Source organism: Aspergillus piperis (genome assembly GCF_003184755.1).
Source record: "Aspergillus piperis CBS 112811 unplaced genomic scaffold BO85scaffold_34, whole genome shotgun sequence".
Taxonomy (NCBI): Eukaryota; Fungi; Ascomycota; class Eurotiomycetes; order Eurotiales; family Aspergillaceae; genus Aspergillus; species Aspergillus piperis.
The window spans coordinates 22,884-37,861 of record NW_020291624.1 but is presented as its reverse complement, the minus strand read 5'-3'; the positions used below and the strand labels follow the sequence as shown (position 1 = coordinate 37,861).

The 14,978-nt window shown below is 49.3% G+C and overlaps 5 protein-coding genes across 5 annotated transcripts; 4 read left to right on the top strand and 1 right to left on the bottom strand.

The window, feature by feature from the left end:
• Window positions 1-1,527: 1,527 nt before the first annotated feature.
• BO85DRAFT_507833 (UbiD family decarboxylase) lies at window positions 1,528-3,402 on the top strand (the record flags this gene model as incomplete). Its single annotated transcript, XM_025664423.1, has 6 exons — window positions 1,528-1,619; window positions 1,689-1,755; window positions 1,825-1,977; window positions 2,033-2,094; window positions 2,146-2,443; window positions 2,512-3,402. 6 exons carry the CDS (start codon window positions 1,528-1,530, stop codon window positions 2,986-2,988), a joined length of 1,149 nt encoding a protein of 382 aa, XP_025510066.1. The 3' UTR covers window positions 2,989-3,402.
• A 2,083-nt stretch (window positions 3,403-5,485) lies between these two features.
• BO85DRAFT_431996 (multidomain presynaptic cytomatrix related protein) lies at window positions 5,486-7,469 on the bottom strand. Its single transcript, XM_025658362.1, has 7 exons — window positions 7,259-7,469; window positions 7,138-7,213; window positions 7,071-7,080; window positions 6,828-7,021; window positions 6,725-6,781; window positions 5,974-6,669; window positions 5,486-5,927 (listed from the first exon to the last, which is right to left on the bottom strand). Exons 1-7 carry the CDS (start codon window positions 7,346-7,348, stop codon window positions 5,788-5,790), a joined length of 1,263 nt encoding a protein of 420 aa, XP_025510065.1. The 5' UTR covers window positions 7,349-7,469; the 3' UTR covers window positions 5,486-5,787.
• A 377-nt stretch (window positions 7,470-7,846) lies between these two features.
• On the top strand, window positions 7,847-9,954 carry BO85DRAFT_454207 (norsolorinic acid reductase). Its single transcript, XM_025661225.1, has 6 exons — window positions 7,847-7,868; window positions 7,923-8,458; window positions 8,511-8,597; window positions 8,657-8,737; window positions 8,803-9,370; window positions 9,441-9,954. The coding sequence occupies exons 2-6, from the start codon at window positions 8,340-8,342 to the stop codon at window positions 9,729-9,731; spliced, it is 1,146 nt and encodes a 381-aa protein (XP_025510064.1). The 5' UTR covers window positions 7,847-7,868; window positions 7,923-8,339; the 3' UTR covers window positions 9,732-9,954.
• A 485-nt stretch (window positions 9,955-10,439) lies between these two features.
• Window positions 10,440-12,841, top strand: BO85DRAFT_524547 (uncharacterized protein; the record flags this gene model as incomplete). The annotated part of the gene is made up of 3 exons (XM_025665420.1): window positions 10,440-10,553; window positions 10,609-10,872; window positions 10,936-12,841. 3 exons carry the CDS (start codon window positions 10,440-10,442, stop codon window positions 12,706-12,708), a joined length of 2,151 nt encoding a protein of 716 aa, XP_025510063.1. The 3' UTR covers window positions 12,709-12,841.
• Window positions 12,842-12,979: 138 nt separating this feature from the next.
• BO85DRAFT_454204 (phosphopantothenate--cysteine ligase CAB2) lies at window positions 12,980-14,966 on the top strand. The gene is made up of 2 exons (XM_025661224.1): window positions 12,980-13,643; window positions 13,693-14,966. Exons 1-2 carry the CDS (start codon window positions 13,460-13,462, stop codon window positions 14,742-14,744), a joined length of 1,236 nt encoding a protein of 411 aa, XP_025510062.1. The 5' UTR covers window positions 12,980-13,459; the 3' UTR covers window positions 14,745-14,966.
• The last annotated feature ends 12 nt before the right edge of the window (window positions 14,967-14,978 follow it).

Sequence of the window (14,978 nt, the reverse complement as noted above, 5' to 3'; positions counted from 1 at the left end):
ATCATCTCCGGTTGCGAGGGCGTTTCAGCTACCTATGGTGCAGATTGTATATTAAAAGTCTTGATTGAGTGGAAATTTTATTGACCTGACTCGATATTAAATGGCTCATAGGCAGACTTGACTATGTCTCCAAGCAGTGCATGGCCCGTCCTTATCACGATCCAAGTGGAGCACGTGCCCCGCTCTGCGAAGCGGAAAGTCTAGCCGTCGTTCCGTTCTTTTCTTCCATTGTTGACTGTGAGTGAGAGAGTCTGCCTGGTCCGTTCCTCGCCATGATCCAGCTCCCCACGCCTTTTAGTCTGGGTCTCGACACAGTAGCACGGTAACAGTTGCACAGTAGCTCAACAGTCACCCTTCAGACTTTTAGCCTTCCGCCCTCCTTCGTGGCTACATTACGAAACGAATTTGGCCGGAAGACAATTTATACGCCTTGGCTGGACAACTAACGTTGAACTCAGCGAGGCTTCTCGGAGATAAGCGTACGAATCTTAATATGAACGCGTACTCATCGAGTCACCGAGTTTGCACGATGGATTACCCCTCTGTTGAAGGACCGAAGAAAAGCCTAACTAGGCCAAAGTCTCTTCGGTGTTCCGCAGCTCCGATACTGTCTACTAATGGCGCTACATAGTCAGTTCTATCCATCTCCACCTGAGACCAGCTGGCTTCTGCACCGGTGGCCCTTAGGAGTGGAGGATGGCCACACATTTAATATATCATTCAGCAAATTCGAGATCCTGGACAGGCCCTCGTTTGCCTTCCACCTCATGGTTCGATCAAAGTGAGGAAACAAGCAGGACACACGATCGTACGTGGCAAGCTGGTCTGCTCATTCCGATCAATCTGACTGGCTGTCACGGTGGGTGCACTATACGTAGCCGAAGCTTAGTCGGGGGACCCCGGTCATCTCCTGATGAGGTCCATGTTGGAAGTCGAAACACAAACCCGCTTTCCAAGCGCCGGAGAATTTCCGAATCTATGATGTTTTCCAGCCTTGTGGCTGGCGCTATTCGAGACATGATCAAGAACCTCACGACTAGAGTAGCGCTGTTCCACCTTTGGAAAACAATATTTGGTGTACTATTGAGTCTATCTACCTCGTGTTCGACGCACGTTATAATCCGGGTCTCCCGGCTTTGACAAATAGACTTTGTGCAGAATTTTCTAGGTTATGCAGGGATGCAGTCTAGCAAGGATTCGAATCCTGTGATAAATGAAATTATTCAGCGTTGATGGCGCGTTATGCCCCATAACCACTCAGCCGTCCCAATTTACTCCTCGTGCCGCCACCCAAGGGTGAGCGGCCACATGAACCATAGGAAGGAGAAAGCTAATAGTACCAACTCCTACCCGAACGGTAACTCCAATCCAAAGCCCTAATTAGCTACAGGCTAAGTTTGGCAGGCTCCGGACTTGATAGCCTGCTAGGTTCTAGAAGTTCATAAACAGCCACCCCGTACTTTAGATTCAGAATAGTCTTGCGACCATGACTTTGTTGCTTCTCGTTGCGCTCCCATAGAACTCATCATGGCCAACGACGGTGGCGGCAGTCCTCATGATCTGGTCGTGCAGACCTGGATCATGTACAGCATTGCTATTCTGCTGTTCCTGGTGAGACTGTATGTACAACCCTTTGTTGTTCATAGATAGCCAATTTTTCGTGGGCATTATCAGTAACAACAATACAGGTTTGCCCGCTACAAGCGACTCGGATTTCGATTCCAGGTCGAAGATTACCTTATGGTGGTCGCTGTGGTAGGTTGCATGCACTGCACTGTGTCATACCTTTGGCCATGTGTTAACGCGCTCTGTTCGTGGTCGCAGGGATTCTACACGGCATTCGCTGTTACCAACATTTATATCATCGAAGGAGGAGGTAGCAATTTGTATGAACCTCCGAGTTTGTACTACAGTTTCTCAGCCTCCGAGATTGCTGCAAGAGTCAGAGGTTCCAAGATCGAGTTTGCTTCGGAGAATGTATGGTTGCTTCCCAATTCTAGGTCAACATTGCCTAACATGATGGTCTATACAGTGCCAGCTCTGCACCATCTATTCTCTCAAGGCTTGCATGCTGTTGGTGCACTTCCGACTAACGTAGGTGCATTCTCCGAGTCACGTTGAGTTACTGCTGACAGACACTTCCAGGTCGAACTTATGGCAGCACCGCCTGGTTAAAGTCATCGCCGGATACACTCTTATCGGCTGGATTACCACGGAGCTGGTGCTGTTCCTGAACTGTCGCCCCTTGTCCGGATATTGGACACTCCCGCCACCCCATAAGGAATGCAGCACTTACTTTCGCTATGAAGTGGTACAATGCGTCTTTAACATCAGTTCCGATATTTTCATTCTCTGCGTCATACTGCCGATGTTCATCCGCGCAAAAATGCCCTGGAAGACCAAGTTACCCGTCATCGTGGTCTTCTCCATGGGTATTGTGGTGGTGCGTTCCTGCCCGAGTTGGCTTTGGCCCCCAGACTAGTCGCTAACTTGCATCTTCTGGCCCCTCAGATCGCCTGTGCCATCATTTCCAAATACTTCACATTCTACAATATTTACGACGATAGCTACCAATTCTGGTACCTCCGGGAGGCATCGATCGGCATGTACGTGACGAACTTGCCATTCGTCTGGAGCCTCGCCAGATCGACACTTACCTTCCTGCGAACGAGTCAGTACACCAACAAAGGCCGATACAACGAAGCCCAATACGGAACCGACCACGCTTCGAATGCACGGTGGAAATCGGGGGTGCATTCTCGGTCGACTCGCAACATGCCTACCATTTACGATACTCGAACCGGACGCGCGGACGGAATAATGCGCACCGAAAGTGAAGAGAACATTATTGAAATGGGTGGGGTGGGACATGTCACCAACAAGTCGACCGCATCGACTGGTAGCGACAACACAGAGTGGGCTCAGGCGAATGGACATGATGACTTCATCATCAGGAAGACGACGGAGATTGTCATTCAGAAGGACTGATCAGCCCATGATTTTCCTATGGATCGTCTCGACAGCCGATGAGCAGTCGCTATGACCTTGAGTTCCTCCCAGGAAAGCAGTCGCCTTTCCTCTCCTGACTGCGGAGACAAGACCCCTGAATCGCCCACAACAGCCTCACGAAACAACACCCCCTATCTCGATGCCAGGATTTGACCCCTTCAGGCTCCAGCGATCGCGAAGAGTTTGTGCAGCGCAATTGCCAACAACCCCGCTGTATCTGAAGCACAGTGACGTTTCTCAGCACCACTGGGGCCCCGATCATCCAAACCACGCGGGGGCCGCATCCACGATCCATCGACTGTCTCCGATCACTTTGAGCAAGTGAAAGGTAGATCAGTTCCACCGTCACAGCTACCCGTCCAGCCACGGCCGTCGGATTTAGGTAATCAACTACACTACTGTGTCCGCGGTCCCACCAGGGACGATAGTACACGTAATGTATGGACTACCGAGTTGCCTACTCAGTCTTCACGGTTCTTCTGTTGGAAAGGACCTTCAGGCACGGAGCTGAGGCGGGCTTCCACTCCCGTTTTCGGCCGGGGGGATTGTAGCGATCGGCCGGCCACGAGGTTCTCACCTGGCAGTTGTGGTGGTCGGTGCTGTGGCTCCCCCTCAATCTCCCTCACTTTCTTTCCGATGAAACATTTCAATTCCGATTCGGACGAGACGAACCTCATCATGTATAGATTTCCCTATGTTTCTTGTATATATAACTTTGATGACCCTACATAATCATACCTAATGATGTGTGAATGACATATAATACTATTTATCCCCTATCTCTTCGAGGCTGTGCAATAAACAACAACTCAAACCCATCCCCCTGAAAGGAAATATTCCAAGTTGCACTGGCTCAGCTGAAAGTCCCAAACTCTGCCAAGCCGGAGCGGGTCGTAGTCGGGTCGGCTACAAACTTGCACCAAACAAACACGTTTAGTGGTTCTCTCTGACAGACTCCGACACCTCCCAAGAAACCTTGGCGATACACCCACAAAGGCTTATTTCAATTCCCGCTTAGTGTCCGATGTTCATGTCTGTCTTTCTATGGCATGATCCTGATCAGTTCCGAATTCAACCATCCATTGTCGGAATCAAAACCCCGGAAGTCCCAACGGCAGATAATTATCCAATCTATTCTGTCTACAGGATAGCTAGTAGCCGGTACTTAGTGGGGTAAGTATTGCGCAGTTTGTAGTAGTCGGGCAGTGCGTAAAACACAACACAGTGCTCGCACTAATACACACTGGTCGGATTCACCCGATACTAATTGACTTTTTGTTTTGTCATAAACTTTATCCTTGAGTTCAGGCTGTGCCATGGTGTGCTATGCTATGCTGTGCTTGCTTTGTATGGATTGATGGTTATCTCTAAATCCTCTATTGGGTGGTTGTTAACTCCGTAGTTATTCCTCCTACCGTAGACTACTACTTTCATTACTGTTTACTATAGAATGGGCAAATAGAAGGAAGATTCACAAGTGAGACACTCTTATCTCAATTAACTTTCCATTTTCCAGGGCAGGAGAACCAAACTCAGCATTTAGTTACTACTTACCCTACCTATCTTCCTACCTCGTATCCGTACTAGCACAAATTACACTAGTCTACTATGTATCTATCTACTCCGTACTACTGCAGGGGTAGTAGCCTCGGTACATTGCTTCCGCCTCGGTACATCGCTTCCCCCCCGTCGATAATAACTAATTCATATTCCTACCTCCAACCTTGGCTTAGCTTAGATGGTTTGTTTTTGCACGGAAGTTAAGCGAAGCGAACTGTGACAGGGGTGGTGACTGGTGAGATTTTAGATCGGTTCGGTAAATGCGTTAGTTTGGTAGGTGTTAATATAGGAATCACTTGGCGGGCGAGCTTGGCTGTTGTGATGGTTGTAGTAGTGGCTTGGTGGTGGTATTTGAATATGGGTTGGTTTGGGTTTAGTGTGGTTTTTAGTTAGTCTAGTAGTTAGTGTAGGTTTGGTGCTGTTGTTGTTGTTGTTGTTGTTGCCTGTGCGGTTACTTTAACTAGTTTGTTGTTTGGGTTTGGGTTTTGGTCTGGTTTGTTGTTCAGGTACGGATCGGACGGCATCGGGTGTTTTAGAGTTTTTAATGTGTTGTTTTGGTTTGTGATGGGTTTATTAAGTTACTTCTCATGAGGTGGGTGTATTATATACATTGACAATTTCTAATCAAGTTAGGTGAGTGTTGCTGGGATATTGTGAGCCGGCTCAAGTATCTTGGTTATAAAGAAGACTTGACTGGTTCACAGACGATTTTTCCATGAATAGATGTATGAGAAACTTGAAAGCTGCTTGACAGGACAAGAAAGTTTTTTATTTTTGGTCGAACTCCTATACTATTAGTTGAGTCGGTCCATGTTGTTCTATGTTCTAGTCTCTATACGAGACGCGACCAATAGATAAGAACACAACGGTCGGGGGATGACTACGCTGGAGTGACAAGCGTACAGGAGCCCATATTATGTTCCTAGATGATATTTAGAGCTACTTTTCGTAGTCTTGGGTAGTTGCAGTATAGTTGAACCAATGTTGAGGGGAACATACTATTGCCAAACAGCCGGGGTTAACAAGAAATATATTGTTGAGTCAGTTTCAAATGGCAGGTCGCAATCGCTCAGCACCCATACAAATGTTGAGTTATCTTAATCTTCAGCTCAAGCATTTATGACATACTCGAAAATATAAAATATAAAGTGATATCATTGAAAGGCCAGCCCGCTTTTCATAGACAAATTGAGGGATCGTACTCTGCGCTACTGCAACTTACGAGAACCTATCCTCCGTCCGTCCTAGATATCGACTACGAATCGCCTGACTAATTGTGCTCATGCGACTGGCCATGCCACCGTGCTGAATATTGCTCAAAAGTGCTTCCTCAAGCGCGGACTGCGTGACGCTCGCATCTAAACATGGTCAGTATGCCATCATGCAAACAGAAGAAAAGCTCACCATCTAGGTCACTAAAGCTGCTCCCCATACTAGGCGTCCCGTCGCTCGCGTCTCTCCTTAGCGCCATAGACTGTCGTGGACTGAAATGTGCCAATTCTCCTGTCCGCCTGGGACTCAATGGCCCTCCGCTTTGATTCAACCGTCGCCGTCTATCAGATTGTGGATGTGCAACTGGGACTCCGGAGCTAGCAGAGCTTGCGGAAGATTCGGTCGTGACTGAAGTTCTGGAAATCATGGGTGCCGATGGGCGTCGATGTGACTCAGAGGCATCCTCGGCGTTCATTCTCAACGTAGCATTGAGATCCTGCCCAGATGCTTCGTGAGACGCCCTTTCAGGTTCTGGCAGGAAAGCAGGAGACTCGTCGTCATCCTCCTCGTCATACCTCAGGCCAGCCCTATGTGTGGAGAACTTGCCGAAAGGGGGCTTGAATCTTAGACCACGACGACTTCCAAAGGCGTTGTCATCGTCGGATTCAGACTCGGATGAACTAGAGGTTGTGTCATCTTCCAGAGGGGGAGACTTCGGAACCGGAGGCGCTGCAGCTTGCTCCCGTTTGCCGGCAGATGGTCGACTGGCATAGCTTTCTCGTCTAGGCTCTCTTGGCTCTGCAACAGGAGTATCGTTGCGGACTGGTTCCCGGGCAGACTTAACTTGATTGACTGTAGTTGTTGAGCTGGTGCGTCGGGGAATGGGAGCTAGATTCGACATGATTAGTACAAGACACAGGCATAGAGGCCGGATAAGACTTGCCACGCTGTGGAAGACCATCTTTCTGCTGTGACGAGAGGCGCGACGGAGCTCGAGGACCTTTGATTGTCAGAAGACTCAATGAGTATCATCGGAGAGTACTCACCTGCATTGGTGGCACCCTTTGTCTGTTGACCCAGCGCCGTGCTACCTGACACCGAACCAGGAGCAGGAGATGTAGACGTTGACTGTGTGGTGGGCACTCTACTCATCTGCGCACGTACTTGTGACAACTGCCGATCGTAGAGCCATGCTGCCTGTTGAAGCAGAAACTGCAATGTCACATCGAAGTGATCCGCCCTACAGAGTTGATCAGTGTTGTCCCAACACTCGGGAAGGCCAATCGTACAGTGCTTTCCCTATGGTATCGTCAGCATTCTGAATCTCATCAGAGGATCATTAGGTAACACTATTACAGTCTAGATCATCTCCCTTTGAAGGACGCGAGAGAATATTCCACAGAGCCTGGTCTTTGGCAGCGTTCCATTCCATCTGTCTGGTCAGCGATATGGAGATCAGTTAACTAGCGGCACTTACCGGAGGAGGATCCACAAAGTCACCCCTGGGGAAGGGAAGGCGAATAAACACGGTGAACTTGGTGTCTCCGGACTGATTGAAGGACGTCATCGCGGATTCGTATCTGCGTACGTAAAACTACTTAAATACTCCAGAAAATACACGTCAACCAGCAGAGAAATAAAACAGATAACCTTTGCTGCTACTTGATAGCTAGCATAGTGGATGCGGGTTGGATGTGATGAATGCGGAGGATTGACGAGGTGTCACGCCTCCCCCGTCAAGGTCGGTGCGTTGCGATAACAATTCGGCTTATTGAAACTGCCATATGGGCTGGATGTTGCTATTCCCACCCTATTGCCACGGCCCCATTCGAATGCTCACGTGACATCCGCCTCACAAGGTTGCCTCTTGCCCAGTTGGGAAGAGGCAGCCTTATCGATGGTAACTTGCCCGGTAAGTACACTTCGAGGCATAAAGAGTACTTACTTTTAAAATATGCAATCTGGGGTTGATTGGGCATGATTGAGTTAGTCAGATACCAGATTATGACCTCTCAATCTTCCCACCCAGGAAGATATAGAATGCAGCATAGGATGCCTTAATAAGTGTGGTTTGACCAACACAACATGTGAGCTATATGCATGCGTTATTATGAGATTTCGAGAGCTTATTGTAGGAGCAGTGTATACCAAAAGCTTCAATAAAAGCCTATTCCCGCCCCACCAGACAGGGTCAAGGTCTTGGCGCAATTTTGGCCAAGTTAACGTCAGCAAATTAAAATCCAACAGATCCTAGACAGCCTAATAACCCTAGTACGTCAGTGCTTCAGCCTACTGCATACTCCGCAATAGGTAGCAGATGCGTCGTCACTGGCAAAGTCCAAGCGTCTTTTGGATGGATGCAGTCTGACAATGCGAACAATGACGCGGTCAGGTTTGCAGCCTACACTACGTGAAAGTCGGAGAAGAATGGATGTATCTGCTTCATAGACCGGCAGGCATGATAAATCACATATAAGGAGGACCGGTGCCCCAATCTCTCGACTCATCTTCATCATCTAAAACCGTTTTCTCACCTCTACTGCATCAGTATAACAACAATGGCTGGTCCTGTCCCAAAACCAGAGTGCCTCCTGGGCTTCCACCAGGTCTTGTCACCCACTGCTGGTATCAAGGTGTCTCCGCTATGTCTGGGCACTATGAACTTTGGAACAGCCTGGTATGTCTGTCCTGTCGCTTACAATCGGACAAACGTCTCTGACATCTTGCAGGGAGCCATACATGGGTCAATGCAGCAAGGAGATATCCTTCGCAATCTTGGATACCTTTTTCGACCACGGTGGAAATTTTATCGACACGTACGTTCAAAAAAGTACCCACTGACTCTATCTACGAGCGACACGCTTATGTCCCTTAGTGCCAATGTATACCAGGACGGACAATCCGAAACATGGATTGGAGAGTGGATGAAGAAGCGTGGGAATCGAGACCAGATGGTGTAGGTATACACCCTCCACTATCTGATTGCTACATTCCAGTATGTCCTGATATTAACAATCTCAGCATCGCAACCAAATACACGACCGGCTTCCGCCGCACACACGTGTCCACTGAGCCCATCCAATCGAACTTCGTCGGAAATTCCGTGAAATCCATGAACCTATCTGTCAAGAACAGCCTCGAAAAGCTTCAGACTGACTACATTGACCTTCTCTACGTGCATTGGTGGGATTTCACCACCAGCGTGGAGGAAGTCATGCATGGTCTCAACGCACTCGTCTCGGCCGGAAAGGTCCTCTACTTGGGCGTCTCCGGAACTCCGGCTTGGCTAGTAGTTAAGGCAAATGCATACGCGCGCGCAAACGGACTCAGACCGTTCTCTGTTTACCAGGGCAAATGGAACGCCGGATTCAGAGATTTAGAAAATGAGATTGTGCCTATGTGTCGCGACCAAGGGATGGCAATCGCACCTTTTGCAGTGCTAGGCCAAGCGAAGTTCAGACCCGCAGAGCAGCGCAACGCAGAGTATAAGGGCTCTGGACGAGCGGCGCTCCGGGTTGAGGAGGATGACAAGGTTTCTGATGTGTTGGAGGCTGTTGCCAAACGGAATGAGACAAGTCTTTATGCCATTGTGAGCTTCACCCTTATACATACCTACTGCGCCACGTATAAAAGCCGCCTAACTAATGTTTCAATCTCAGGCTCTCGCGTGGGTCCGCTTCAAGGCACCTTACGTCTTCCCCATTATTGGACAACGGAGTGTAGCGCACATGAAAGCCAACATTGAAGCTCTGAGCGTCGATCTGTCCAAGGAGGATATGGATGAGATTGATAAGGCCATTAAATTCAATCCTGCCTTCCCACTCGACTACCTCCTCGCCGGCAATTTCAGTACTGCCTTTACCGCAGCAGATGTTCAATTGACGCAGTGGACCGCGCATATCGATGCTCCAACTCCTGTGATGCCGGTCAGACCGCGTAAGGATTTGTAAATTGACATGACGGGTCATTGTGGGTGCTTCATCCGCTGTTGATGATATAGGGGGACGATAGATTCGCAGTTCTTATGGGGGCCGCAGGAGATTCATGACCCAAATCTCGGGGATAGTTAGGCTAACAGATTTGTATGTTGTCTAGACGATTTCGAGTTCAGTCTACATGGTAGCTTCTTAGTGCCTATGCCTTTCACATCTGATATGATACATTTCAAGAATGTTGTGACCTCTGAGAAAGTAGAGTTCTATGGGTAATCACATATGACTGTAGTCTGCGTGCTTGTCCTTGCTAGAAATAAGAATATTCAAGATTCCCTAACAGTACTTAATCTCTTGCTCCTGCCTCTCCTAGTAGGTGGCACGCTAAGAATACCTCACGTTGTTGATCACCTCAAGATATAATGAAGAAGACACCGATTCTTTTAGTTCATGGAATTCTATATGTGGTATACGGATGTTTTGGTACACAAAGGGCTGGTTGCGTATCCCAAAATCTCATCTGCAATTCACTGTGACAGCTACGCCCAATATGGCAGTCAGCATTAACTGGAAGCCACATGCCCCGGGAAAAGAATTTTCACAGTCAAGCCTTGCCCCCACGAGTTCTTCCTCACTTTCTTTCTTTCTTTACCACTTCATCTTGTGTTGGTCTACGTTCAGACTCAACGCTGGAGCCTTCGACTTCCCGCCGGCTCAACCGTCAACATGGCTATCGATGAAGGTGAAAGCGGCCCCAAGCATCTCAATAGCTCTGAGTTGCTCAAGAAGATCGACAAGCTGAGAGAGAAAAATATTGGAAAGCATGTTCCCCTTCCTCAGGTAAGACCCTGCGACCTCCCAAATCTGTCCACAAGTGACGCTAATCTTCATCAAGTTGGTTGTTGTTGGAGACCAGAGTTCTGGAAAATCCTCTCTTCTGGCAAGCCTGACCAAGATTCCATTTCCCCGTGATTTGGAACTCTGTACCCGTTATGCCACGCAGATAACCTCCCGGCGTGAGGTGGATCCCTCTGTTGAGATTTCCATTATCCCTGCCCTGGATGCATCCAGGGAGCACAGGGCGAAGGTACAGGGCTTTAAGAGGACCCTCAGGGGCGCCGAAGACTTTCGCTCAGAATTTCCAGAAATCCTGAAGGAGGTTCGGATAGTCCAGTTCAACTTATGTGTACTATTCTCTGACAAAAGCTAACATGTTGAACAGGTCGACGAATGTATGGGAATTCGTACTGACCTTTCGTCTAAGCAAGGATCGGTCTTCAGCAAAGATGTGCTCCGCATCGAGCTATGCGGGCCTGAAGAGGACTACCTGACCGTCATAGACGTGCCGGGAATCTTCAGAGACCCGACGGCGGGCATTACAACTGAGAGTGATATCGAGCTAGTTCGAAATATGGTCAAGAACTATATCAAAGATTCCCGCACCGTGATCTTGGCTGTGCTCCCGAGCAACGTCGATCTTGCTACCCAGGAGATCCTCAAGCTGGCCAAAGATTATGATGGAAATGGAGAGCGTACGCTTGGTGTGCTAACCAAACCCGATCTGGTGATCGAGGAAAGCGCAAAGACAGCTTTGTGTTCACTCGTCCTGGGACGCAAGAGACCGCTGACACTTGGCTATTACTTGGTCAGAAACCAGGGCGCAGATCAAGACACTTCTTTCAGTGGTGAGGAAGGAGAAAGAATGTTTGACAGCCAGCCTTGGAATACCTTGCCGAGAGACCGTATTGGCATCCAGGCCCTAAGAGAACGGCTGGGAGAACTCCTGAGCGAAGTTACGGAGCGCGAATTCCCTGAGCTGCGTAAAGATATCAAAAACCAGTTTGATAGATGCCAGCAAGATCTGGAACTCCTGGGCCCTGCACGCCAAACCGAACGGCAACAGCGTGCGTTTCTGAGTGGTTTGGCTCGTCAGTTCCAGAGCTTCACACGAGCTGCACGGGACGCCAATTATGCAGAAAATGAAGCATTCCGGGACTGTGAGTCCAGGCTTCTGACGCACATTGTAAATCTTTCCGAATCATTCAGCTCCAAGTTCCATGATAAAGCACATCTCTTCCCATTTGATTGCCCTGGCTCGGATACACAAGACACTCATAACTTGAACGGCCAGGACACTACTATCACCGACAAATGTCGTGCGTTCGAAGATCTTGATCCTACAGACTTCCCGGAACTGGAGCACATCGTTAGCTGCGTGGTGGAGTCTGAAGACCCTGAAAGCGATGTCAAAACTTGGATCAAGGAGCTCTATATCAGCTCTCGAGGGCTTGACTTAGGTACCTTTGGAAGCAATGTTCTCTCCAGTGCTTTCAGAGAGCAGAGCACCAAGTGGGAAGCCATGGCACAGGAACACGTGAGTAATGCTATCATGGTGGTTCATCGTTTCCTGAGTGTTGCATTAAACAACTTGTGTGGAAGCAAACAGCTTTATGACAAAATTTGGTCCAGCATTCTCGATGAGCTTCTGGAAAGATACAAAAAAGCCATGTCCCAGGCTCTTTTCCTGGTATCGGTTGAGAGGAACCGCCGGCCATATACTCTGAACAAGCGTTTTAACGAAACCCTCCAGAAGCTGCGCAGCGCCCGTGTAGCTCAGGCATTGGAGGACAATGCCAGAGTTGACAAAGATTCTTGGATAATGAAGGTAGTCGATATGGATGCTATCAAGAAGACTGCCCGCAACCAGGGGAATGTGGAACATATCATTGGAGAAATTCATGACATCCTGTGGTCCTACTATCAAGTCGCACGCGAAAGATTTGTGGATAATGTTCACATGCAAGCAGTCGAGCATTGTCTCCTGACTGGTCCTGAGAGCCCCCTCGAAGTGTTTAGCCAGGAATGGGTACTCAATCTAGAGGCGGATGAGCTGGGAGCAATCGCGGGCGAATCGCAGGCGATTAAAGCCCGGCGTACCAACCTGAAGCAGAAGATGGAGGATTTGAAGGCTGCTCTACAAACCTTGAAGTTCTGAGATTGTGATGATTTGATATTCGATGTTTTTTTATGCTGACATTTCTGTTCCTATGCAAACTGCCATGCAGAAATAGTAATAATACTCACAACAATATGATCTGACAATGCTATTTGACCTAGTGATGCACAACATAGAAAGAGGAGACTTATATGCGGATGGATGAAAGAGGAATGAACCGAGAACCGGGGATGGTGCGTCATAAGCCGAAGGCGGTGAACTGCCCCTCCCGGTGAGAAGGAAAAGTGGAAGTTCACCAACAACATTCCACCAGACCATCTGAACCAAACTATCTGTCCTGCAGAAAGCCAAATCTGTAGATTGCTTTGGTCATTGCGAAATTGCAATCACTGCGTGCTAACCAGTTGGGAAAAAGCTAATCCCTCAGCTCACAGGTGGCGGGCTGGAATCTACCAGTCGCGATACTTATCGCACCCCGTGCTCCGAACTACCCGGCATATGTCAGAATACACCAAAACACCAAGACTTCGATCTTTCTCCTGAATTCCCTCCCGTTCTCTGTTGTCGATCGCCTGTCCTCTAGCTGCAATAAACAGATTGCTTTTGCAGAGCTGTCGTGGTTCCCAGATCCTCTCCGTCGTTCACCTTTCCGCACCGACCCTTTTGTCTCATCCCCGCCTTTACCTGCACTGATGCAGTAGAACTCTTTGAACGCATTGATAGATATAAAGTTGCTGGACATACATACATCTCAGTCGCATCACAGTGAACAATTGCTATACCTTTCAGCATGACGTCCGCTCCGACGCCAGAAATGACGCCCGCCGAGGCCGAGTCGGTCTACTTCAACAACTACCCCCCGCCCAAAGCCCTCCCGAAGCATGAAGCCCTCGCTCGAGCCTTTGTCGATTACCACGCCCAAGCGAACCGACGCCTTGTCCTGGTGACATCGGGGGGCACCACAGTTCCTCTTGGTTCGTGGGATGGCTCGTGCACGTGAGAAAGATTCTGACCGTTGTACAGAGAACCAGACTGTTCGCTTCATTGACAACTTCAGCGCGGGCACGCGAGGTGCTGTGTCGGCAGAATACTTTCTCCAGGAGGGATATGCAGTAATTTTCCTACATCGGCAGTTCAGTCTGTTGCCATACTCGCGGCATTACAGCCACTCGACCAATTGCTTTCTGGATTTCATGGATGAGGAGGAACCGGTGCCTGATGCCACAGAAACCAACGAGTCGGATCACCGACCGATCAAGGTGCGCAGTGAGTACCAGGACCAGATGCGCGATGTCTTGCGAAAGTATCGTTATGCGAAGCGGAACAACCTCCTGCTCCTACTTCCGTTCACCACCGTCTCGGAGTACCTCTTCGAACTACGGTCGCTGGCTCAGCTCATGAAGCCATTGGGTCCCAACGCCCTGTTCTACCTGGCCGCTGCCGTCAGCGATTTCTTTATCCCCAGCGACCGCATGTCTGAGCACAAGATCCAGTCGTCGGAGCTGCCGGACCACTTGACCAAGGACCAGGCAGTTGGCTCGTCGGACATTTACACGGGCGGGATTGAGCCGCAACCGTCGTCTCACAGTAAGAAACTGATCATTGATCTGGACCCTGTTCCGAAGTTCTTACATCGGTTGGTGAATGGGTGGGCGCCGGATGGCAGTATGATTGTGTCGTTCAAACTTGAAACGGACCCCAACCTGCTCGTATACAAGGCGCAGACGGCACTCCAGCGGTATGCGCACCATCTGGTGATTGGTAACCTGTTGACCACGCGCAAATGGAAGGTGGTGTTCGTGACCCCGGACCCCCCGCACGAGCGCTGGATCCGGGTGCCGAAGTCGCGGCGCAGCAAGAGCATTTCTGGCAGTGAGGCGCAGGTTGGTTTGGCCGAAGCCAAGCGGGCGGGCGAATCCACCCAGGCAGAAACCGGTGGGGGCGGGCAGAGTCAGAGACCGTTGGAAGACGAGGCCATCATCTCGGCTGAGGGAGTGGAGATCGAAAGTTTGATCATCCCTGAGTTGGTCAAGTTGCATTCGACCAAAATTGCTCAACACAATGCCAAGTCCTAGACATGGATTTTGGGTCGAGACACTCTCAAAGTGTGGCGTGCGAGAGGAAGGAGTTTCAAGTGAGCGTTTCTGGAAGCATGACGAATGCAAGCTAAACCTGAGGCAGGAGGGTCTTCTCCAGATAGATTAATTAGGGTCCTTCACTCAGTTTTTTACTGTGTAAGCGGGTGGTTTCTGTATAGTTAGCGTAGGAGATGAATTAAACTAACTACCGTGTCTCAACTACCATGTTCC